General features: G+C 38.6%; 2 protein-coding genes across 2 annotated transcripts; both read right to left on the bottom strand.

Moving 5' to 3' along the window:
• Window positions 1-1938: 1938 nt before the first annotated feature.
• oct2 (organic cation transporter 2) lies at window positions 1939-6794 on the bottom strand. Its single transcript, XM_041972639.1, is given in 11 exon segments — window positions 1939-2026; window positions 2127-2231; window positions 3089-3132; window positions 4540-4604; window positions 4702-4823; window positions 4825-4908; window positions 5319-5400; window positions 5403-5477; window positions 5671-5819; window positions 5893-6024; window positions 6565-6794. Coding segments are annotated over 11 exon segments (1176 nt in total).
• An 11226-nt stretch (window positions 6795-18020) lies between these two features.
• On the bottom strand, window positions 18021-23949 carry txlnbb (taxilin beta b). Its single transcript, XM_041972464.1, has 10 exons — window positions 23145-23949; window positions 20810-21048; window positions 20394-20485; window positions 20135-20305; window positions 19738-19932; window positions 19325-19444; window positions 19142-19216; window positions 18965-19057; window positions 18677-18772; window positions 18021-18565 (listed from the first exon to the last, which is right to left on the bottom strand). The coding sequence occupies exons 2-10, from the start codon at window positions 21042-21044 to the stop codon at window positions 18071-18073; spliced, it is 1572 nt and encodes a 523-aa protein (XP_041828398.1). The 5' UTR covers window positions 21045-21048; window positions 23145-23949; the 3' UTR covers window positions 18021-18070.
• Between the last annotated feature and the right edge of the window lie 43 nt (window positions 23950-23992).

Here is a 23992-nt window from a genome sequence, read left to right as displayed (position 1 = left end):
ATATGAAACTTGAAGGGCCATCATGGCCAAAACTGCACGATTTGATGGTTAATGATGTTGCATCAAGAGACATTATATAAATGTGAAATTGCCTCTAAAGAATTTTCACAGTTGCCATTAGAGATTTTCGTCTCTTTTCCAAAAAGACACGGATATTTACGCTTGAGGGAATCCAACTTCTCATGCATACCAGTTATTTTCTGCACAATTTACATGTCTTCCCATTCATTCTGCCTATCTATGTATGTGGGGCAGCTTTTGTTAGCTGCTCAGAGTAAACCTTCAATGGAACAAAAGCCTTAACAAAAACATCCCTTAATTACATATATAGTATAGTACAATAACTGAACAATCAAAGCTATTGTTGTCTGGATTTCAAGTTTCTGCAATGATGATCCCTCTGAGAAACAAATAGACAGCTACAGCCTTTCAGCATTATTTATTACTTATTTACATTTTATAAAGACTTAAACAGACCAGCATATATATATATATATCCTCCTCGAGACTGCTTTCATACATGTCATGTGAGAGTTGAAAACAAGTTCATCATGTTTTGTAGTTAATGTCAAATAGTCAGGCTGCATGGTGGTGTGGTGGTTAGCACTGCAGCCTCACAGCAAGAAGGTCGATGGTTCGAATCTCAGCTGGGGGGAGGCTCAAACCTTGATGGCAGTGGCCTTTCTGTGTGGAGTTTGCATGTTCTCCCCGTGTATGCGTGGGTTCTCTCCGTGTGCTCTGGCTTCCTCCCACCGTCCAAAGACATGCATGTTAGGTTAATTGATTACTCTAAATTCTCCCTAGGAGTGAGTGTGTGTGTGTGTGGATGGTTGTTTGTCCCCTATGTGTTGGCCCTGTGATGGACTGGTGACCTGTCCAGGGTGTACCCTGCCTCTCACCTGTTAATGCTGGGATAGGCTCCAGCTTACCCGCGACCCATCATGGAGTGAGCGGTACAGAGAATGAATGTCAAATAGTCTATATCTAATTGGGGAGAACAGACACAACTTTTATTCATCTTAATATCTTTTGGGAAAGAAGGAAGTGAACTTTCCAAACCCCCACCTAACCCCCTAATTGAATTTTAGTGACAAAAACAAATATTTTCTGCAGGGAGGGTGAGTTTACTCGTCAAAATAGGGTGAGAAATTTATGAATGTGGGAGGAGTTTTGAGCAGAACCGCTCCCCCACATTGAGAGTTCAATCTGGATTTGTGAATATCAGTTTTGGAGATATCCTGCCAAGTATCATGAATACAGACCTAAAAGAGGTTGAAAATCTCACAAACCCCTGAAGCTGTGTTCACCTGCAACTCATATTATGTGTTATCACCGTAATGGTTATAACCTTGAGTCAACAGAATATCCTCAATAAAGATAATAAACCATTTTCCCTTCTAGAAATTCTGGACTCTGGCAGTGTGAGGTTGAAAAATATATCAATTTTATCAAATCTCAAGTTCACACCCTTGAATGTCTCAAAATAATGTAAGTTTGCAATAACACTGCAGATCTTCTTACAGTATTTTTCACTGACTGTACAACCAAAGTTCAGATTTCTATGGGACATCACGTGTACTGTAAACACAGGACAGCCACGCATAATGACTCAGCAACAATCCTGATCTTCAGGGCTTTAACATATCATCAAAGCTGCTTCCTTTTCTGTCCCTCTATCAGAAAGCATACAGAAAAATGTAGATTAAGAAATCAAGCCTTTTTATTACTCTCCTTTGGTTTAGACATGATGACACTTTTTAGTATTACACATACCTGTCTATTTAATTATCTTCATACTTTTTTTTATAAGTAGCTATATTTGCCATCTTTATCACTGTGTTTCTTGTATTGCCAGCACATTGTTATCATCATTATCTGTTGCTCTGGATAACAAAATCAGGCAATTATGATAAATATTAATTTACCTTCTCAGATTCTTTACATGGTTTCTGGCAAAGCAAAACCGCTCATCTCAGGCAACAGTGTCACTAGGGCACTGTGCAGGACCGACATCACACCTTAAACACATGAGACAATCACTGAAGCGTTATATTTAATTTTCTCTGTGGTTTTGCAGTGCCATTCCAATAAAAAAATTGTATGTCAAAGAATAATTTGAAGTAGCTATAAGAAGCAACTCCTGCCAAATACTGGCTAGTCTGTAAAGAAGGAATGGCGCAGCAATTTTGCCAATGTCGCTGGCCGATGAACACACTGACACACCCAGATTTCTTTGAGAAATTAGCAAAAAATGAAGTTACTTTATAATTTTACTGTAATGCTTCTTTAATACCTCACAGCAAGAAGGTCGCTGGTTCGAGCCTTGGCTGGGGGGAGGTTCGAAAAGTGGACTTTCTGGGCAGAGTTTGTGTATGTGTGGGCTCTCCGGGTACGCTTGCTTCCTCCCACCGTCCAAAAACATGCATGTTAGGTTAATTGTGACTCTAAATTATTATTACCCTAACAAAGTATCATGGTTGTCTAAACCTAAAAGAGCATTAACCTTAACAATCTAATGTCATTTAAATTATTAAGATCTAAAATTAATTTTAAAGCCAGAGTGAAATCAAAGCATACACAAACACCAGCCTCTGATTGGAAGCCCTGTGTTTGACCTAAGCCACTATCAGATCCACCTTCCTCATCGGTTTATCATGGACACCTGTAAAAAGAAAATAGTAAATAAATAAATAAATAGATAAAAATAGAAGGCATCTCACAAATTTAGCATCTCTTTTATGAACTACCACATTTAATGGAAAAACTAAGGTATTGCACACTTTGTTGCAGGACTGTGTGTAGTACAGTAAAATGGTTCATTATTCAAAATGATTATTTTTAAAATTTCAGAAACCTGGCCTATAGTTGTCTTGCAATCCATTCTGTCTTGATCGTGATTAAATCTGTCTAGGCAGGATTCAAGCTATCCGTTTGTTACTGAAACGTTCAAGTTTGGATCAATCAACATCTTGTAAAATCAACAAGGTGGCTCCAAATCGCTGTGATTCCACTTGGTTCTAACTGTCAAAACACGTCCATTTTTCCAAACATCTTCTTTTACAGCAGACTGGTAAAGTCTCAACATTACCTCAGAGATGTCGAGTACATCTCAGAGTTTGCAAATGCAGTGGTGAACACATAGGTTCTTGAATGTTGCTCAAGAACTGGCTTTTCCTGTCATGAGGGCTGGTATGCCTCACCTGCAGCTCATTCAATCAGGCTCATCTGCTCCACCTGGGCCTCATGAGTGCTCACTCTCCTCACCTGTTCATCACCCTATTTAACCCCCCCCCCCCCCCCGTCCCTGCTTCCCTGCCAGATGGTCCTCAGTAATCCTTGTGTGATATCCCTGTTGCCGACCCTGCTACGATTCCTGGACTCCCCGTTGACTGATTCCCTGTCAAACTTTCCTACTTTCTACCTATCTGGATTTTGGCCCCTTTTTTGGACTGACCACCGATCTCTGCCTAGCCTGTTGAGTGTCTGCTTTTTATCTAACAGATCTGACCATTGTCTACCTGAACCGTTGTACTTGGTGACTGGATACCAAGCTGTCTATTACAGGAACCCGTTCCGGATTCTCTATTCGACAGCACTGCCTGGATCCTGTTGCCACTTCCGCCTTAAAGCTGCTCCCTCCCTACCTCCACTCTTCCCAGTGCTCAAATAAAACTGTTAAAACTTATCACCGTGTATGTGTGGGCTGAACTTCTGGGTCCTCCTGAGACATCCATTACATTTTCCCTTTAATTAGAGCAGCAGGATATAAGACACCTGCTGACCTTTCTCCCTCTGCTTCCTGTGATTGCTGGTGGTGGCTGCCTTTTGAACCCCTGGCTTGTCTGCTTTGCCTCTAAGGGTGGTGACTAGGGTGGGAGGCAATATTTATAAGAGCAACCTTTGGGACTTGTATTAATTTGTTGCTTTTCATTTGCAGGTCACCTGCTGCTTTTTTGTGTGTGTGTTAAACTGTGTTTAGCTTATCTCTAGTAGTTTTCTTTCTGTATAAGTTGATTAATTTAGCTTTATTCATTCTCTTGTGATTTTAACTTGGGCTTTGCTTTTAGACTACTGGGATCCATAAGGTGGATAGGCTAGGAACTCATGGCTGGGAATCCCCACTTGGTACATGGTTTGGCACAATGAATGCATGAGGGCTCCATGTTTAAGTTTGCAGTGAGGTTTGCTGTGTCTCGAGTTAAATGATAGCACACCTGGGCACTCCCCACTGTAAGTTGCCCCCCACTGGTGGCCCCAGCTAGTCTTTTTTTTAGCTTTTAGATAGAATAGAGGTTTTTATATTTGTGATTTTGAACTTTAGCTATTTAGATTTTTTTTTATTATTAAAAATTTAGCCTGCACCCATGTCCAACAGGAGCGAGCCAGCGTCCTTCTATTTCCTGGGGTCCCATACCCCAGGTGGCGTAGTCGGTCATCCAAGGTTCCAGCATTTTAAATAAAGGAGTAATACTTTAATTTTCAATCTCTCAATTTTTGACAATACCACCCATTACACCGTATCACTACACAAATTTCAGTCTCAAATCCAGTGGCAACAGCAAGTCTCCCAATGATTGCAACTGACCTCTTCAACCAGGAATACTCTGCAAAAAAAGATTTACAAAGAGGAAAAAAAAATTAAACGGAGTCTCGCTGCAAGAACTATAAAATTTCCAGTTTCCCTTCAGTTGTTGTACAAACCAGTGGATACGAAAGGGAAGAAGAGGCAGGCGATGCTTCCAGTGAAGTTAATGATGGCCATTAGGGAGCGTCTGCCCACTCTGTCCACCAGCAGATAACAGATAAACCCAGCTGGCAGCTCTAGAGATGAAGAAATCCAAGAACAGATTGTTACCAGTCATACCCAGTCACAGGACTAGGCCTTGAAATGCAACAGTGCTTATAAACCTGCAATCAGAGGAATATTGCATGAAATTTCATCTTTAAATTGCCACCATCTTAAAGGAAGGATTAGATTTTTGTTCTGTACTATTACATGCACTAGGATGATTCACCAGACATACGTTAAAAGGTTTATTTTTTTCCCTTAAACAAATCCTTAAACAACACAGGATACAAATCTTTGTTTTCCCATAAGTAAAAGCATTACACAGAAATTACTTTTAACCTAATTAAAGTCAGGATGTGCAGTCTCTCTATTGTGAAAATGGTCATACCTTTGGAAGATCATGTGGCAAAGATCTAGAATGATTCTGGAACCATCCTTTAATCAGAAACATACCTACATCTTAGATACTTTATCAAAATCAGAGTTCACATGACTTTTTTTTTTTTCTGTTATGTAATTTTATTCATACCAGTAGTATGAGATAAATAGAAAGCAAGAAAGACTCATAACCAGCTGCAAAGTCCTCCAGGCAGATAGGGCAGGCAGGATGCCATACCAGTAGAGTAGAGAGTTCGACAAACTATGGACACAAATTTCCTGTTGTTTGCTTCAAAGAACTCAATCACTGGATTGATAATTTAGCCAACAAATAGATAAACTGACTTTAGATATATAATAGTGGGCCTTTCTTTGTAAATGTAGACCTTTTTTGGTCATATACTCCTAGCTTAATTAAAAATTATGCATTTTATCTGTGGTAGTTTCAGGTCAAAGGCACTGGGCTGCCCAATATCATTCTGAAAGAGCATTTAAATATACTCATATGTAGTTGGCCACCCACATTCCCTTTCTGCAAAACCCCTGTAAAAATTATAAGGTAAGCGCCAGTGGGTACCATGGCGACAGCATCCCTCCCACACCTGAAATTCCCAGGCCAAGCAACTCAAGAAAGCAGTGTTTTCTACCAAACCTGTGGAAAAACCAGGGACTGCTTATTATTAAGTTACTTGAAAATTACTTTTACCTAAACCTGCATGACATACCTGTCAGCCAGATATCCAGTTACGATCCAACAAAAAAATCCAAATGCCAGAGAAACCCGGTGCAGGTCAGCAAGCCAGGATTTCTCACAGACCAAAGAAAACAAGGGAGAAATAAAGTTTACTTGAGGAGATCTAATGAGACATAATTACTTGAGTTTAATTTTTTAGATTAAATTGGGAGACCTAATCTTAATTTTGTGACTTTAACAACAGTTTAATGAGCATTCAGAGGAAAGATGAATATGATTTGAAAGCTAAATTTGAAAATGTACAAACTTCTCTTGACAAAAGAAATGCCTATTGTAAGAGGAGGATTTCTAACAAAGCTGTCATGTTAACAAGGTTTGCTTGTGTTATTTTTTAACTTTGGGGTCAGCTTGGTTCATGTTACACAGACACATGAACATTATGTGGCACTTCTCTACAGATAATCTTTTCAGAAACTGTAGTAGGAGTGATAGCTGCCTCATATTTAATACTCAAAGACCAGTTTTTATTGTAAGTAGATAAAGAAAGCATGCAGCAATCTCAGAGACGGTAGTGCAGCAGCTTGTGTCAAATATCCATCTGCCATCACATTGCATCGTCTGGTTAGCGTTAGAAGACAGCTGCCAGCCAAACTCATTGCATGTGGTTTGGCTTTTGCTCCAGTCCGTTGAAGACCTCTCACACCTGCTGTAGGATCCCAACTGTTCCGAGTGGGAAACGCTCACTTCATGCACCTTGACCTCTGTCCAGCCACATTCCTCCTGGAGGTGCTCAGATCCAGGACTCCAACACCAGTGAACAGGAGTGTGCCCTAAAAAAACAACAACAACAAGCACAAAAGCAAAAATCATCAAAGGCAAAGAGCCAAGCATGACAACTTTTTTCCAGAAAGGCCCCAAGTCTCCTACAAGCATGAGGAATCTGTCTACACTTGTTGTCTCTGTTAACCATCAAGAGTGGAATAAAATGCAGCTTCTGCTCAAGCTGCTGCACTCTGACAATGTCTAAGAAGCATCACACTAAAGAGACAAGGGGTCAGATTGTTCCTCTTTCTTTCTCACTCTTGGGTTTACAGGTCATATTCTCAAGAAATTGATCAAACTCATTATTTAATTAAAAGTGTGCTTTTTCAAAAGCTCTGTGTGTCTGAGGGTCTGTTTGTTGCAGGACTGCAGGGGCCTGGTTTGCTCTTTTAGTTTCACACCACCTCTAATCCCAGTCAGAGGAACAGATTAAATTTATCCTCCAAGTTCAGTTTTGTTAAGTTTTATGTTATCAAATCTAAAAATAAACTTTAACTAAAGATGGGGCATTTTGGAGAAACAAGTAAAATAAATGGCGACACAATGACATGACTGACAAACCTACATGTTATGTCTTTCTTTTACTGGAGAGTATGCCTTGTCTTATTCTGACAACAGGCTGGTGCTTTTTACAACGAATGATTTATTTAATTTATTTAGTTAAGATTTTTATTTCTTAACTACCTCCAGGAGGCATGTTTTGTTTGCAGTTTTTTTGTTTTGTTTTTTTTTTTTGTTTTTTTTGTGACATAAATGTAACATTCATTATATTATTATAATTATAAGGGTGTGGATCAAGAGCTTTTTATATATATCTGATTGGAATAAAATATCTCTCTTTGAACTTAAAAGTAGCTTTGGCGCCGTCTTGCATCCTGTCTCTTCTCTGTGCTCTCTGCAGACAGTAAAAGTCAGTGTGATGTAGACTCTTGTCTCATCCCTTGCTCTGTCACTTTCTTTGTTGAATAAGCTATGACGTGTGTTCAAAACTGCGAATGTGTTGAAATTCAGTTGCTGGTGTGTGAGGCAGTTCTGTAAAGCAAACTGCATCTGTCATGTGACGCCCCAGACTGGAACAAAAGTTGTGAGGAAACATGATACACTGGGCATCAAGGGGTTAAAACACCTACAAACCACATCCTCAAAACTGTCCGTGTCAGTTTGACTTCTCACAGATAAAAACAGAGAAGGCTTCATATTTTTGTGTCATACCAGTATTGCCTAAATCTAAATAATGCCAGACTTTTCCGAAGTGTAATTCATTTAGATTACATTTACTAAGCTGGAAAGTTACATGCAATGTTAATATTGTCTCAAGTCAAAGAAAACAACACATGGCCCAATGATGTTTGAATTTTTAACTGGATTTCCCTTATAAAGTGTGTTTAATCAAAATTTAATACACAAGATTCAGTTTGTAGCATTTTAACTGATGTAAAAAACTGATTAAGTTTTCATTTCTCTAAACCTGCCAAATTTAACGGATAGTTATTACAGCATTTATCATTTCATAGTCTGGCTGAACAGTCACTGATATCAACTCGGTGTAAGATCTTAATGAGCTGATGTTTCTGTTTTCTTGTTTGTTTTGATTTGTATCCGCTGTTGCTGGAGTTTCACTAAGCAGACATGTTTTCCAACAAGGGTCGGTCTAATGGACTCTGGCAGCAGTAAGAGAACAGAACCCTCCCATGTTCATCCAAAACAAAGTCGCCGCCCAACTGAAGCAAAAGCACAGTGTTAAAGTCACTTTCTATGAAATAACTAAAGTATTTCAATACTAGTACAAAAATATCACCACCTACAGTTCTCTCAGGGAGGACTCAAAAGAGATGACTGCCTCGTGGATATCTTTTTTTTGACAATCTCATAGCTGCTCACATTTACTCATGCCCTCCCCATTACTACTATGTTTTTGTTAGAGGAAGAGTCAGAGATAGAAGTGGGACTTGTTGGGAAATTTAACCTGAAACATGTTGAAATCCTTGTGAAAATTCCATATTGTCTGCTACAAATTCAGCATATAGTAGCATATGAAGTTTAACACTTTCTTCAGAGATGCTCCTTCAAAACCATTAAATCACAACAGTTTCTTGTTTTTATCTATGTAGGGATAAATTCACCTGAGTATTCATTTCAACCAGTTATTCCCTGATTTGTAATGGTCAGTTATGCTACGTTATGTCAAACCCGCAGTATAACAGAAACACACCTCTAGAAGATCTATAGTGTTAAGGGTATTATTGCATTGAGGGTAAATGAGTCTTTGTTGCATCTTTGTTGTGTAAGCAGACAAGAGAACTGACGGATTAACACCAGCAAAGTCCTTTTATCTCTAAGATAGTTCTGCAGATTCATTGTTCTGTAATGTAACACAGTTACATTTCCTGATAAAGTATATTAAATATATATATATAAAAATAGATGAAACTATAACCACCCATTCGCAGCTCTTTTTGGTTATAATTATATTTTTAGCTTTAAATTTGCTAACTGCTTTATCTGTTTTATGGTGTATAATCCAAAGCTGATCTGCAGGCTAAGAACAGAAATGGCAAACGTAAAATCCCCTTATATTATTAGCCATTATGTTTATAAATAAAAAAAGGTGTGTTGGGTTCAGTGCAAATAGGAAATCAAAAGTTGGCATTATTGTATTTTCCTTGGTATTCTCACATTGTTCAGACGCTGAATTCAAACTTAAAGGTACAATGTGAAAGAATTACTAACATCTATTGGTAAAGATGGACAAAGAAATTACCTCAAATGACAAGCACTTGTCTTTCAGACATAAACATGTTTTCATCTGCGAGTGGATCCAGTGGCCTCGTGTGCAGCCATGACTGCACTACAGGTAACCTCTTCAATATTCTGCTCACCTGCACTGTCTTCTTCTATGGTTCTTACTTTTAAGGTGTTACTTATTCCAAATGCTGTTCTAGCATCTATCAAACAAAGCTGGTACTGTGGTTTCAAAGCTGAGAGTGTTTTCACTTCACACATTTTTTTTGCTCTCAGAGACACCTTATTAAAAATGTTGGCACAAATATGGCAGCTGGCATGTACAGTTTGTGGACCCACAGCAAGTGGATATAAATGGCTCATTCTCAGAGAATAAAAACACAATAGTTATTTTAGTGAAGTGATTAAATACCAATAGAAAGTTTTTAATAATATATTGATTTTTTTTGTCACAGAACTTTGATTTTGTTACACGCCACATCTTTCCGGATTTAGTGTTTTTACACTGAAATGGTAGAATCAGCCACTAAAACCATATCACAGTCCATTTTAATCCTCACAAACTACCACTTTTAATAGAGAAAAAAATTCGAATGACTTTCAATTATTATAAAAATTACATTGAAAAAAAATCATGTTTATTATAAATAAAATAACTGTTCAAATATACACACCATTGAAAGTATTCAGCGGTATTACATTTTGTATACCTCAAAAACAAAAACAAAAAATAACAAAAAATTGGGGGTCATATTTAGCAAGGAATGGGATTTTGATACAATGCCGGCTTGTTATGTGTAGATCTTGTGATTCAGTCACTCCTGGCATGGTCCATCTTTTTTCTCCATCTCTTTCCTTCTGACCATTCTGAGCCCAAAAAGATTCAATCTAACCATCAACACTTGCTGTCAATGAGAGACAATTATTTACAAGATGGTGACCCTCAACAAAGATTCTTAATTTTCCTTAGATCACCAGTTTTTGCTAAATTAAAAATTAGTGTTGATTTAATGCAGTGTTGTTGAGCTTAGCTTGGTCTGCAGGTGTCTTTTATAATCTAATACTGAGGTCTAGGTTGCTGACAGACACTTATCACCCAACAGAATTTGCATTTCACCTTGATTAATGTTGTCCTTTTCATGCAAATTCAAAATAATGTGAGAGCTTGCTATAAACTGTCCCCTAAGATGTTTCGCTAGATGAGTGATGTGTGCTGCATCTAATATACATTTTGCTATTGCTTTTTTTAAATATGTTCAAAATAAATCATTTATCTGCACATGTGCAGTAACAGAGAAAGTAACTAAGGGATTACTTTAATAGCAAAACTAATGCGGAATTTTGCACCCAACACCTCTGATATGTATGGGAACATAAAAGAAAAAGCTGGTCAGACTAACTCTCCTGCTCTGGCATCCATGAGAAGCACATCTGGTAAGTGCATCTTGATTGATGGTTCCTGTCCAGTATTTTCGTATTCAGTTGTAAGTCATCATCCAGACGCTGCAAAAAGGCATCCCACTGCACCTGTGTTACATTGGTTGCACTCAGTAAAAATTAAAAGATTCAGCCAAGTGTGATTTTTTTTCTCATTTCAATGTCTCACCTCTAGCCACTGAAATTCTTTCACAGCATCCTGCAGAGCAACACAGCTGGAATCACTAGCAACATGGGGTTGTTTTAGCTTACTGCAATTTGTAAATAAATGAGCAATATCAGTCTGAGTGATACGGAAGGAACATGTCACTTAGAAATTTTGACACCCCAGGAGATTTGATTGTCTGATAACCAGGGTTTTGAATTTATAAGGACAATTTGTGCCATGTCACATTTTGATTTATCTCAACTGGGTTGTGTAAAGGAATTAGGAGCAATCAGGGTTTTACCTGTAGTAGACAGCTGTCAGTGCACCCTCAGGTTACTGAATATGGGAAGAATTTTAACAGGGAGCTAAGCTAACAGCTATTTAGAAAGGGGTCACAGAAGAGCACATTTTGAACACCTTAAACAACTCCCAAAATATCATTGCAGTTTAAGCAAATGCTATATATGCTTGAGCCAACAGAAAGTTCTTTGCTTTGTCCCTTTTCTTTCCTGATACCCCAAACCTAGAGGGCTCTGACTGCTGTCTGCTGTACATAAGACACAGACTGCTTACAAGTACAACTGAAGGGATGGGACTAAGGTTTAAGGTAAAGAGCTGAATTTTAATCTGTTATGACTGGTGATTTGTCGCCTGTGTAGCATCTTGGTGGAGCAGGGACATGAATGAAGGAAGAAGATAAGATAGGACTCCCTTGAACGAAGAAGCATACGGACTGACAGCAGAAGTAAGAGTTTGAAGTTTCACTAAAGGGGGAAATCTGTAAGATGAAGAGCCTAAAAGTTAGGGAATGAGGGCAGATGACACAAAATATCACAAAAATAAGCTTCTTAGGGTGAAGGCTTATTCAGGAACTTCATTAGGAACAGCTGGGTGAAGAAATTTAAGCATTTAAACAGTCTTACATCCTTGTCCCAACAGTCAGTAGCTACAGCTTCCTAGATGTAGCTGGAATATTTTCATCTGTGAGGAAACATTTTCAGGTGGCTGTCTATGTTTTTTCTTCAACACACTAAAAGATTTTTTTTATCTCATTGATCTTGATGTTGTTTGATGGTGATGTTATTCTTGCTCTTACTTATTGTTTTTGCCCCATAGCTCCTCTGCATCCTGTTTCTTTGTGACAGGCAGGCTGTAAAATTAGAAGAAAACAGGCTGTCAAACTGTTTTTGCTCCATGAGGCTCATAAATACATAACTATAGTAAAATAAGCAAAAGCTGTAACAAAGGCAACCTGAAGGTAACCTGTTGTACAGAGCTGCACCAGCTTCAATCAGACCCAGCAATGAGTGTTTTTGCTCTATGCAGATTTTCTGACTGAAGAATTCCTCCTTAAAACCCATGAGTTACAACATGGATGAAGATAGCGTGTAACAGTCCATGTGTTGACTTTTCAGGTATAATGATTGACAGGCCTCCTGCATGTGGCACTCAGAGGTGCCACTGTAATTTGTCTGCCAACTGCAGAACACGGTGTCTGCACGTCTATTTTTAAGTGCACTTGTCTGACTACACAAGATGCTGCATACCTTCGTTGCTCTCCTTTTCTGCGAGGTCCTGCAGAGCTTTGCCGTTTTCAACAAAAGCTCTGAGAGCTTTTATACAAGAAACTGCAGTTGACTCTGATCTATCGGCCATTTTCTTCTTGACTGTGGGTCTGTAATTGTTTGAAGAGATATGCAACTTTTTATCAGTGACCACAGTAACCTCTCAAAGTTTAGGTCAGGGCATCAAGTTCAGTTTGGGATGCTGAGCAAAATGGAATTTAAACTTTAACTAAGCTGAGGTTTCCGTTTAACATTCAATATGAAGGTAAATTTTTAAAAGCTCATGTTTATTCAGAATTTGATGCTGTAACACAAAAAAAAAAAAAAAAAAAACATGAGCATGTGCACCAATCTGTTGCATCCTTTATTATTTTACACTTCCTATGAGTCTTGCTTTGTTTTGCTCAAGAATTTAGGGTCTATTTAGTCATTTTTTAAGTTTCATAATGCACAATTTTTTATGTTAAATTTACAACAAGCCTCTTCTGCCTGCAAGCCAGTGCAAGACCATATGACTCCTACTGTGGGGCCATGTGGTTTTAACATGTGCTAAAGTGGTTTGCCGTTATCTTGCTGACATAATCTTCCCTGGAAAAGAGGTTTATGACTTGGATGATGATGTGAACAGTTTAGAAGGAAAAAGATGTGAATACAACATTTTAAAAAAGTACAAAAAACAGAAATTAATGTATCTGCTGTGTAAAGTTCACTGCTTTAGAAAAAAAATTGCAGTCTTCAAGCACAAAATTAGTGAATTCCATTGGTTTTTCTTCTTCTAATATCTTGCATACTTATTGGCATGGTACACAAGGACCTTTAGTAGAACACACACTCCCAGACAAGCCTTACAAGTCTGATTAGCTTTCCCCAGTAGTGCTGGGCTGATACTGGTGTGTGCATAATCTGTGTTTGATTGGTATCAAAACATTTTGTTGGACCTGTTTGGGTTGACAAAATCAAATTATTAGCTGTGTTGCATTTCGCAGTGTGCATAAACAATCCTGCTCCTTCCCTGCTTAGACCATTTCTGCCTTTTGTACATTGCTAAATATTTCCGTCATCAACAACCTACAGAATCACATGTACAGACAACACTTTCAGATTTTAAAACCCTGCTGATAGTCTGCAAATCCCAGAACGGTTTAGGCTTAGAATGCATCTGTGATACAATATGTTCAGGGACTATAACCCTAATAAGACTCTTGACTCCAAGGACTCGGGTCATCTAGTCCTGGCCAGAGTCCAGACTGAACATGGAGAAGCAGCATTTAGCTGTTATGCTGCAAACTAGTGGAACAAACTGCCAGTAGAGAACAAACTTCCACCAAATGTAACTTTTAAATCTAGGTTAAAAACATTTCTTTTCTATTGTTACAAATAGAATTTGACAACCTCACTATAAGACAGACTGAATACATAATGCTCAAAATAAGACAAGCATATACTGACCACGAGGAGAGAGCAGGGAAGTTATGTCATCAACTTAAACAAGGTACAGCGCAAAGTGCAATTCCTGAAAGTTGCATCTCATCGGACTTGACTTCATCGCATCCACAAAACATAAATGATAAGTTTAAAGCATGTTACATTAAACTTTACAAATCACAGGCATCTGCAAATTCTACCGACATCTGGGAATTCTTAGACAGCCTCACATTATCAAAAATGACCACAGAAGAAAAAGACATGCTTAATGCCCCCACAATAACACAGGCAACAAGATCCATGCAAAGCAGGCAGACCCCTGGTCCTGACGGATTTTACAAGCTGTTCCCAACTAAGTTAGCTCCCTTTTCATGTTCACTGTTTCAGGAAATCACATCAGATAAGAAACCGCCTCTCACTTTGATTCAGCCTATTATTTTGGTTTTGTTAAAAAAGACAGGGACCTATTGGACTGTGGTTCATAGCGCCCAACGAGCCTGTTGTAATGTGAGGCGTCTGTTCAGCATTCTTTATTCTTCCCACTCAACCCGGCAGGCGGAGGTGATGCAGAGAAGACCTTTGACTGGGTTGAGTGGGATTATTTATTTGTAGGGCTTGACAAATTTAGATTTGGTCCCTACTTTACTTCATGGATAAGAAAATTTTACAAGTTGTCAGCAGCTTCAATAAGCTCAAATTACTTTGGAGCAGACTGTTTTAGGTTATATAGAGGTAACTGGCAAGAATGTTACCTTTCACCATTTTTATTTGATTTAACCCAGGGGTACACAAACTTTTTGCCTCCAAGGGCCAAAGTGAAAATGTACCATTGAGCCATGGGTCCAACAAGCAATTTTAAGGGTGAAACACAAATAAATGTAAATCATAGTTCTCCCAATTATTGTTCGTGTATGCAAACAAATTCTTTTCCATCAGTGCAAATAACACGCTAAATTGTGACCATATATAGTGCAAAATGTCATCAGTTACAAACAATTCATGTTCAACAAGGCAAACTGCTAACACTAGTGGGACACATGAAGTTGATCCTTGGACATTACTAGCCTGTCAATGTTAGGTTGCACCTGGCTCCCTGACAAGGTAAGTATGTCACTGAGGTGTGAGTCAACCTTTGTGTGTGACATAGTTTCAATATCTCATTGGTGGGCCAAGTGTAATGGGCTGGCGAGCCAAATTTGGCCTGCAGGCCCTACTTCGGGCACCCCTGATTGAGCCAATGAGCTATTTGCTATGTCCAAAAGAATGCAACAGTACATTGTAGGTATTACTAGAAAAAAACTGTCCACACTATATGCAGGCAATCTTCTATTATATATATCTAACCCAGTGGAATCAATCCTGAACAATACACACTCTGGAGCAATTTGGTAAACTGTCTGGCTACAGTCTTAATTTCACCAAAAGTGTTCTTTTCCCCATAAATGGCAACTGGGTTGGGATCTCCCCGGATACTCCGTGTATGGGATAAAACTTTGCTGTTAAGTGACCAGTACAACCAAAACACGTGACCCAGTGTAGCTGGATTATGGCTGCATGAAGTATGGCTGCAAACATTTGGAAAATCACTCTCAGGGGAACATTTTACGACTTCACAGTCACATTCTATAATTTAATTTGACTCTGATGGCGTAGAGATTATTTCTCATGCAGTGGAAGTCCGAAAGACCTCCCTCATTTAAACATTGGATTAACAAGGTGATCTCTTTAATTCCACTGGAGAAGCTAAAGTATAATTGTATAAGGATAGATTTATTGAAACCTGGACTCTTTCCATTTAATTGTCACCATTATGTCTGTGATGTGTTACTTAGATTTATGATGTTTTTTGGGTTTTTTTGTTTTTTTTCATCATTGTTTTGGCCTTGTTGGGTAGGTGGGTGGGTGGGTAGGGTTGATTTAAGCGTTTTAATGTATATTTTAAAACCAAATCTATAAAGCTTAAAACAAAACTCTCATGTGCCTATGCATGACATCTACAGTGTTTTTTTTTTAACTAATCTAGACTATTGCTTATCTTTAAACATTTTTACTTTAGTAATGTGATTTTATTATGATTTTTGCACATCATTTTAATTATGTCTTAATATTATATGGTTTCTCTTTATGTTCTTTTATGTTCTTTATGTGCTTCCTCTTCTGCTCACCCTGCTGTAATGCTTTTAAAGAACTTTGAATTGTTTTGTACATGAATTGTGGTATACAAATAAACTTGTCTTGCCTTGTTAGCTTGTTAGCATACATAGGCTAGCCAAAGCAATGTAAGCTATTGTAAGCTAGCCAAATAAAAATTTAGTTTAACTTGCTAATAGGCTAATTTCAACTTCAGTAGTTTTCACCTGAAAGATATTTCATAGCATTTTAAATGTTGTTTAATGTTCCAACCCTCTCAAATCACTTAAAAACAACATTATTACTATAACAGCCCATGTAAACTGTTAACACTATTTTTCTTGTTTTAGTTTGGCGGTCAAGAGGTAATCTTACAATTTATTGTGAGGTGATTAAGGCTCCATCTGTTCTGATAAATGGAGCTTTGTATCTTGCTCTCTGGGTTTTTTATTTTATTTTATTATTTTTTTTATTTAGGTGTAGTCTTGTCACGTTTAGTTTTCCTTTTCTTATTTTGTAGGCTTTCTCTTGTGTGTTTTGCTTTCTGCTTCACCTGGCTTGATTTTGTTCATTCACTTCACCTGTTCCTCATTAGTCCATCTGTGTATATATATATCCATTGGTTTTCTTTTCATTTTGCCAGTTCGTTGTCATGTTACCATCTTAGTTCTGTCCTTTTTCTCCAGTTTAGTCCCTTATAAGACTTTTGGCTTTGTTTTCTTTGAACTTTGTTCCTGCATTACGCCTGAATCGTCAGCCTGCATTTGCATCCTCACATTCCACGCACCATGACCCTTTGCAGCTTTCTATGATTTTGGAAGCTTATGTAACATGGCTGAATGTGCAGTAGCCGACACCTACATGGGAACTACCCAGCAATCAGAAAGCATCCATTCATTATTAATTTATTCATTTTTCTAGTCTTAAACTGTTTCATCAGTCCATACAGCGCCATAATTCTTAATGAAGTGTTTTTGTATTTCTTTGAAAGGTTTTCTTATTTGAATGTTTTATAGCTTGTAAAGCACATGTTAAAACATTGTGTAGCGCTTGTCAATAGAGAATAAATAGCATAGGTTGCTAAACTAGTTTTTTGAGTTTGTGTGCACTGGGAATATGGAAGAATGCCATTGAGTTTTAGAACAGATTTCACTTGACTTCATCATGCACCACCCTACTTTTCTATGAATCCAGATACTACAAAACCTTAGACTTAATGGAAATGGCATTACCTCTATTTCTGCTGAGTACCACAAGGCATTTTTTTTAACCATGAGGACTTGTTTAAATCATGTCTGTTGGCCAGTTTGCTGTGGCCGTGTTATCTAAAAATACAGTGCCTGCAAGCATTATTTTGTCAGTTTGAAAATGCTTAAAAATTGTTGCTGTTCTAAACAAAATAAAACACATGATTAATTCATTGTAATCAACAGTAGTGTGAAACCGCTCCATGTTTTCTGTGCATAAGATAGGTTTTTAAAAGAATTATTTGATGCTTTAATCTACATTGCAGTTTGAGAGTTGTATTTGTTATATTTTACACATCTTTTTTTTGTTATGGTGATGAGAAGGTGTGATTTGTCTGTGCTCATTTCATGAGCCTCACATTATCTTTAGATCAGGGATTTTTTAACAATATCAATGTTGTGTTTTGATGATCATATGAGTTTCATGCTCATCTAAGCTCTGCAACATAATGTCCTGTATGCAAACATTAAAAATTTGAATGTAGAGAAAAGGGAAGTGTGTACTATGTTATGTCAGTTTTTATGTTTGTAAAATAATAAATCTGCATAGTTATAGCCGGCCTGTTGTAGGAACAAAACAAGCCTCTTCAGTGCTTAGTTTGAGGATGAGACACTGAACACAAAGCAAGCATTTTTCTTTTTATTTCTATGAATCTCTTGTGTGTCAGGTTTCTTGTGACAGTGGTTTCAGGATTAATCAACTGACTCCATCTCCAGATCTCTCTGTTCTTGATACCCATCCTCGTGGACTTCCTGGTGTTGTTCGCTATCCTCTGTGTGATTATCCTCTTGCCCCTGGATGCCCTCAGTGAGTCCATGTGGTTGGCAGGTGCTTGTTTCTGTAGGTACAGCATGAGAGATTGTGAAAGAACCAGCAATTTCCTTCAGAAGCGCCTGCTCAGCCTTCAGCTTGGCCAGTTTCTCGGTCAGTGGGGCCGTGGGTGTTGCTGCTCCTGCAGAGGCAGGGGGTGCAGAGTTTAGGGCTGGGTGGTCCTCTTTGGGTTTTTTTAGGTCCTCTGGCACCTCTGTATCTTCCTTCTGTGTTGGCTCAGCCGGGTTTATGTCTGGTTGTGCTTTTTGCACTTTCTCATGTAGATTCTTCCTTTCCTCTTGCAAAGCCCTGCAGAGACTCTCAAGCTTCTGGTTCTTGAATGTGAGAAGCTCAAACTCTTTTTCCTTGATAGCTTTCTGCAAATGATAACTCAAATCAGTTGCCGTTGTTTCTGTTAAACACATTCTGCCTGGGGGGATTGGATTTTTGGAAATAAAGAAATGCTTGTGTGAAAAAATGTTTCTTACATCTGCCACCATGTCAATGAGGCTCTTGTTGCAACCATCAAAACGAGTCTTCCATGACTGGCACTCTTTCTCCAGCTTCTTCATTTTCTTTGCCATCTAAAAAAAAATCAAACAAAATAATAAAAAATCATGTTGCATGGCACACAATCCAAAAAATACCGTACCTGTCAAGGTTTTTTTTAAGTGAATATCCCATGGGACTCTTTTATCTTTATTTTTGCAGATAAGCTAAATTCTCAAACAGATATCAAGAAGCTGACTGCAAATATTCTGTTAAATTGTTCTTACTTTGTCCATGTCCTGTTTGAAGCTGCTGTACACACTGTTACTCTTTGACACTGTTCCCTGGAACTCATCAAACTTCTTGGAGTACATGTCAAGCTGAGGAGAAATAATGGCAAAACTTTATATGTCTACACATAAGCAGAAAAGCAAGCCAGTGTTGCCTATGACGTGTAACTCTACCTGGCCTTTCGTTTCGATTTCCTGCTCCTTCATAACCTTCAGCTGAAGTTTATACTCTGCCGCCTGCTTTAGCAGCTGTGGGACATTGAAATGTTCTGTGAAATTGACTAGTAGGAGATTATACTTGCAAATATGTTACTATAATGCTTGTAGTGCTCAACAAATCAGATTCACAAAGCATACGTGTTCTTTTTCCAGCTTTTGCTTCTCCTCTGCTTCCTTAAGGATCGTGTTTGCCTGAGTGAGTTTGGTTTCCAGCAGCTTCTCCTTCAGGTCTCGGTGCTTGAAGACCTTTTCTAGGTTCTGCAAAACATTTGGGTGAATTTATGAGTCATTTTCTCACAATGAGGTGTTTCATTTCTCACTCAGGGCGCTTTGGCTAAGTACTGTGTCTAGTAGATGCAAGACCAGAGTGAAATTTGCAAATAATTCATGGGCACAGATTTGTGTGGGTTTACATAATCACAGTACATCCAACATGAACTCTACTCCCACTCGCGTAGAGTGAGAGTAAATTGACCTTCCTATGCTTTGCTGTAACTGCTATGTCTGTCTGGTCTACAGCTTGTCTGCTCAGTGTTTGTTAGGCTCCATACCGCCTCTCGCTGGTCATACTGTGAAATGAGTCCCTTCAGTTTTTCAGCTAGAGCGCTGTTCTCCTGACACAGCTTGGTGTTGCGACTGCTGTGTTCCTCTATTTGGGACTGAATCTCACTGAGAGTCCCCTGGAAATGGGTGGTGATCTCTTTCCTCTTGAGGTCGTCCTCCCTGCACCTCTGCAGCGTCTCCTCCTGCAATTCAAAAATGCCTTTTAGTGCTCAATACACCAATTCCCAGCTTTGACTGTCCTGTTGAGATGAACATATGGTGACACCACCTGCCAGTTCAGCTCAAATGACTGCTAAAAGCACTTTTTAAACATCTGATTTGACACCATGCTGGGTTAGTTTATCTAAAACAATCTGTCATTAAGTAAAATCAGAAGTGAAGTACCTTTAAAGTCTTGTTATGTCTCTGCAGCTCTCTGCACAGCCCCTCCAGTTTACTGCGAGCCAACACAGCCCGGCTGTGTTCGCTCTGAAGCTGGTCCTTCTCCTTCATCACTTGGAGTAACTTCTTCTGCAGAACTTTCATCTGCTTCTGATCGCTGCGATGCTCTTCCAGCTTCAGAAACAAACACATTCAGTTCAACATTGCACCATTCATAAAATTTTATTCTCATTCATTTCTTTGCATTTAGTTATGCACTCACGAGCTCAGCATGCTTCTTGATGATGGCCTCCAGTTTCTGTTCTGGAGTGTCAAGTTTGTTCAGACTTTGCATCAGCAGCATGGCTTCCTTCCCTGAAGAGTCACAGAGAATTTCTAGTTGATTACCACCTGTTAGTGGCAACCCTGTAGTAGATTTTTAACACACTGATACAGATATTCCCCCAGAAACAGTCATCTGGGATGACAGGAACGTTGTGAAAAATCACCTGACGCAACTATAAAATGCATATGGAAATACTATTTTACCTGATGGATGTACTTACACACATTACAGCTCTGCTTACACACTTATCAGGTTCAGTACAACCTGGACTTTTCCTGACTGAGCTGAATCAAACCCACTTCAGCCAAAATCAATGAAACATTTCTGAAAAAAAAAAAAAGAAAAAAAAAGACCTAGATTTTTGAGCATCTTCTTCTCCAGTTTCTGGTCCTTGCGGGCATCTGGCTCTTTGGCGGCTGTGACCTCTTCTATGTCCTCTGGCTCAGCTGGAATCTGGGCTGCCTGGTAGGTGCTAATGATGTCCTCCAGCTGTTGGCCTAAGTCCTCTGTCAGGTCGATGTGGCGGTCGTCGGACGGCGATGCCTCAGGACCAATGGGGGCAGGGCTGCTCTCCTGACAAGTCTCCATTATTCTAAGATAGGACGAAATGGGAGACAGCTGGCTCAAGACAGCCCAAGAATAAATTAATCATTTTCACAAGGATTTGTGTTGCTCTTCTTATTATCTGATATACTTTCATCTCAGACACGTTGACTTGTCACAGGAAGCCAGAAACAAATTCTCTTGATTTTTCCACTGCTGTGATTTTCCTACTGGACTCAAAATGTCAAATAAACTGTTTGAGCTAATGTATCAGCAGATTGGATCTCTGCAGATGGACATGTAATTGTGTGAAATGACTGCTAGAGACTGGAGAAATGCCAGAAGTCTGATGTAATTCAGAAGCAGTATCAGTATTACACACAGCAATAGCCAGTTCAAGTTTCTACTACAAAACATCCCACTTGGTATGCATTTTTTTTTAGAGAATATATGGGTTTACAGTGTATTATTTGATGTCTTATCTTCACTTCAGGCTCTAAATCCTGCAAAAGTTTGGCTACAAGGAGATTATTTGTATAACTAACAGCATATCAAACCAACAAAAATGGTGAATTAAAATGACTTTGTTTCATTCATTATTAAGTTATATGTGCATCGGTCCATAAATTGAAGAACAAATGGAAAAAACTTGCTTATAATTTTGGCTCTAACAGTAATTTGTAAGTTAACCTCCTCTATTTCACAGTAAACATTTGGTAAAAACTAAAAATGACTAATCTGAAGTTGTCTGAATTTCAAAAACCGGCACCAACACTGAGCGGGTGCAACCATGGCAGCTTTGAGAAAAGCACTTTCAACCCATTTCCAGATAGTTGGAATATGACGTACCAAAACACGAAATAGTCACAAAATCTTAAACTGACTGATTGATGTCCAGAGACATAACTTTACCAGTATGATCTCACTACCAGACCTGAACACTCTACATTCTGTAAAATAGTCACAGATTGACTGTTGCATCACAAAGAAACATCTGAATCTACTTCTGAGATTGCATCAGGCTGCATTAGTGCTATGATATAGGTAACAAACATAAATGTTATCATGTGTGATAAATAATTTGCAGGTATTTGCCTACTAGATTACAACATTGCTTATTTCAATAAGACATTGCCAAACATATCAACAGCTCGGCTCTGTGGTTAAAGAGTCTGGGCGTTGAACTGGCCTGGTTTTGTTGTTTAGAGCCAAGCTGATGCAGCACAGGGGTAAACATTCCCTTAAACCAACCTTTCATGTTTACTGTACAGATTGAACTCAGTAGAAAACATAATCATTTCATAGTAAACATTACTTCTAAGACAAATTTTAGAAAGCATCGCCCTTGTAGCAAAACCATGATGTAACATCAGCCAGTAAAACTAACTACAGACTTCTTGGCACATTAAAGTGCAGTCATATAACGTGGCATTGCCTGCTTCTTTCTCTCTCTATGTGTGCAGGCTCCCAGTCAGAGCCTGTTTATGTGCATAAAATTAGTGCAGCCTTCATGCTGCCTGTGCTTTCACAAGCAGAGCACATGGCACCTGTTCCAGACCCACAAGCTATTTTAGGAACTTCTTAATATGGGCACGTTATTTATTTATTTATTTTATTTATTTCTAATCCACTGTTGTTGATATCATTGTCAATTGTTATGTGCATAGAAGCTGCATTTTTCAGCATTTAGTCTTAAGATAAAAAGAAAAAAAAAACACACCAAGGTTACGTAAGTGACCCGTTTTATATTCAGTGTTTTCAAGGGAGGCAGATGTTCAAATCATAATTTAACTAAAACTTTAGGACTGCAGAGAAATGCATTAATTATTTCCTCATTGTACAGGAAAATAACACCTGAGGTGCACAGTAAAGGTGTTAAAATGTTCTCTTTTCTTTCAACAAGTGATTCTCTTTCAGTTTAGTGAACAAATGACGCAGGCAAGTCTCAGTGCAGGTAACAGCTTCTCATTTTCAACAATCTTGGCAAGCTTCAAACAGCCGTCAGTTTCAGTGAGACGCTTATTAGTACATTCAATAATAAGAGGAGGATTGGAAATCTTTGCCATTTCTCTAAATGTTATTTCTTATGTTATTTACGTGCAAATGTTCATGAAGAAGCAGGGTAATGAGCAAATAGGGTCTTACCAGGACCAAGGGCCAGAGGGGGAAAAGAAAGAGTGTCGAGGGGCTCGGACAAGCTGCCACCACAGATACAACAGCTGTGATAAGACCACCTCAAAATAAATCAGGAGCGCACAGCCCACTCTGAGCAAAAAAAGTGAGGGAGGACAAAGATACTCTACAGCATGTCTCTGTCCAGATCATCCCCTGTAAACAACCGATCAGTGTTGTTCTCTGTGGATTCTTTCAGCTTATGAGTTGTTCTTCTAGTGAGCAGCCATTTTATGTGATGATTCTGCTGCTTTGAACCAGCGCAGTGCTGATTTTATTTGAAGCTGGGTTGCAGTCAACAGCCATGTAATTATTCTAACAAATGGGCCCTAGTAGCTGAACTGAGCAAGAGAGAAGATAAAAAAAAAAAAAACTGTCTCTCTGATTGGCTAGATTTAGAACAGACCCCCCTTTTCAGCCCAAAGACAAGAGTCAAAGTTGGTGTAATGAGCTGTAAGATCCTCACTCGGAACATACATGCTCAGCACATGCAGTATTTATTATGCTGTGGAGATGGAGCAGATCTGCTGAACATGATACTGACAAATAAAGCCTGAATGTGGTTGAATACAATCCACAAGGTGAGCGCTATTTTTGGAAGCATTCATTTATTTCTCCTGCTGCATGTTATGTCTGCAGTAATAATTTTTCACCAGAGGATGTCACTGAAAGGAGTTCATCCAATTTTTCACTCTAGGGATTTTTTTTATTAATATTATCATTCCCTCCTCCTAAAGATGAACCTTTTCACATGTGCTATGATTCAAGCTGTGGTGAATAACACAAGAGGAAAAGTACAGGAGCAAGTTCTCAATGATGAA

The sequence above is a fragment of the Melanotaenia boesemani genome, chromosome 20 (assembly GCF_017639745.1).
Source record: "Melanotaenia boesemani isolate fMelBoe1 chromosome 20, fMelBoe1.pri, whole genome shotgun sequence".
Lineage (NCBI taxonomy): Eukaryota > Metazoa > Chordata > Actinopteri > Atheriniformes > Melanotaeniidae > Melanotaenia > Melanotaenia boesemani.
The sequence above is the reverse complement of the archived record's forward strand: the minus strand, read 5'-3'. Positions and strand labels throughout refer to the sequence as shown.

What these genes read in the sequence shown, in the direction of transcription:
- txlnbb (XM_041972464.1), bottom strand. Translation starts at nt 21,044, where the DNA reads ATGGAGACTTGTCAGGAGAGCAGCCCTGCCCCCATTGGTCCTGAGGCA. An exon ending in AAATCGAAACGAAAGGCCAG is followed by an intron (nt 19,058 to 19,141) that starts GTAGAGTTACAC and finishes ATTTCTCCTCAG; the next exon opens with CTTGACATGTACTCCAAGAA. An exon ending in TCAAACAGGACATGGACAAA is followed by an intron (nt 18,773 to 18,964) that starts GTAAGAACAATT and finishes ATTTTTTTTTAG; the next exon opens with ATGGCAAAGAAAATGAAGAA.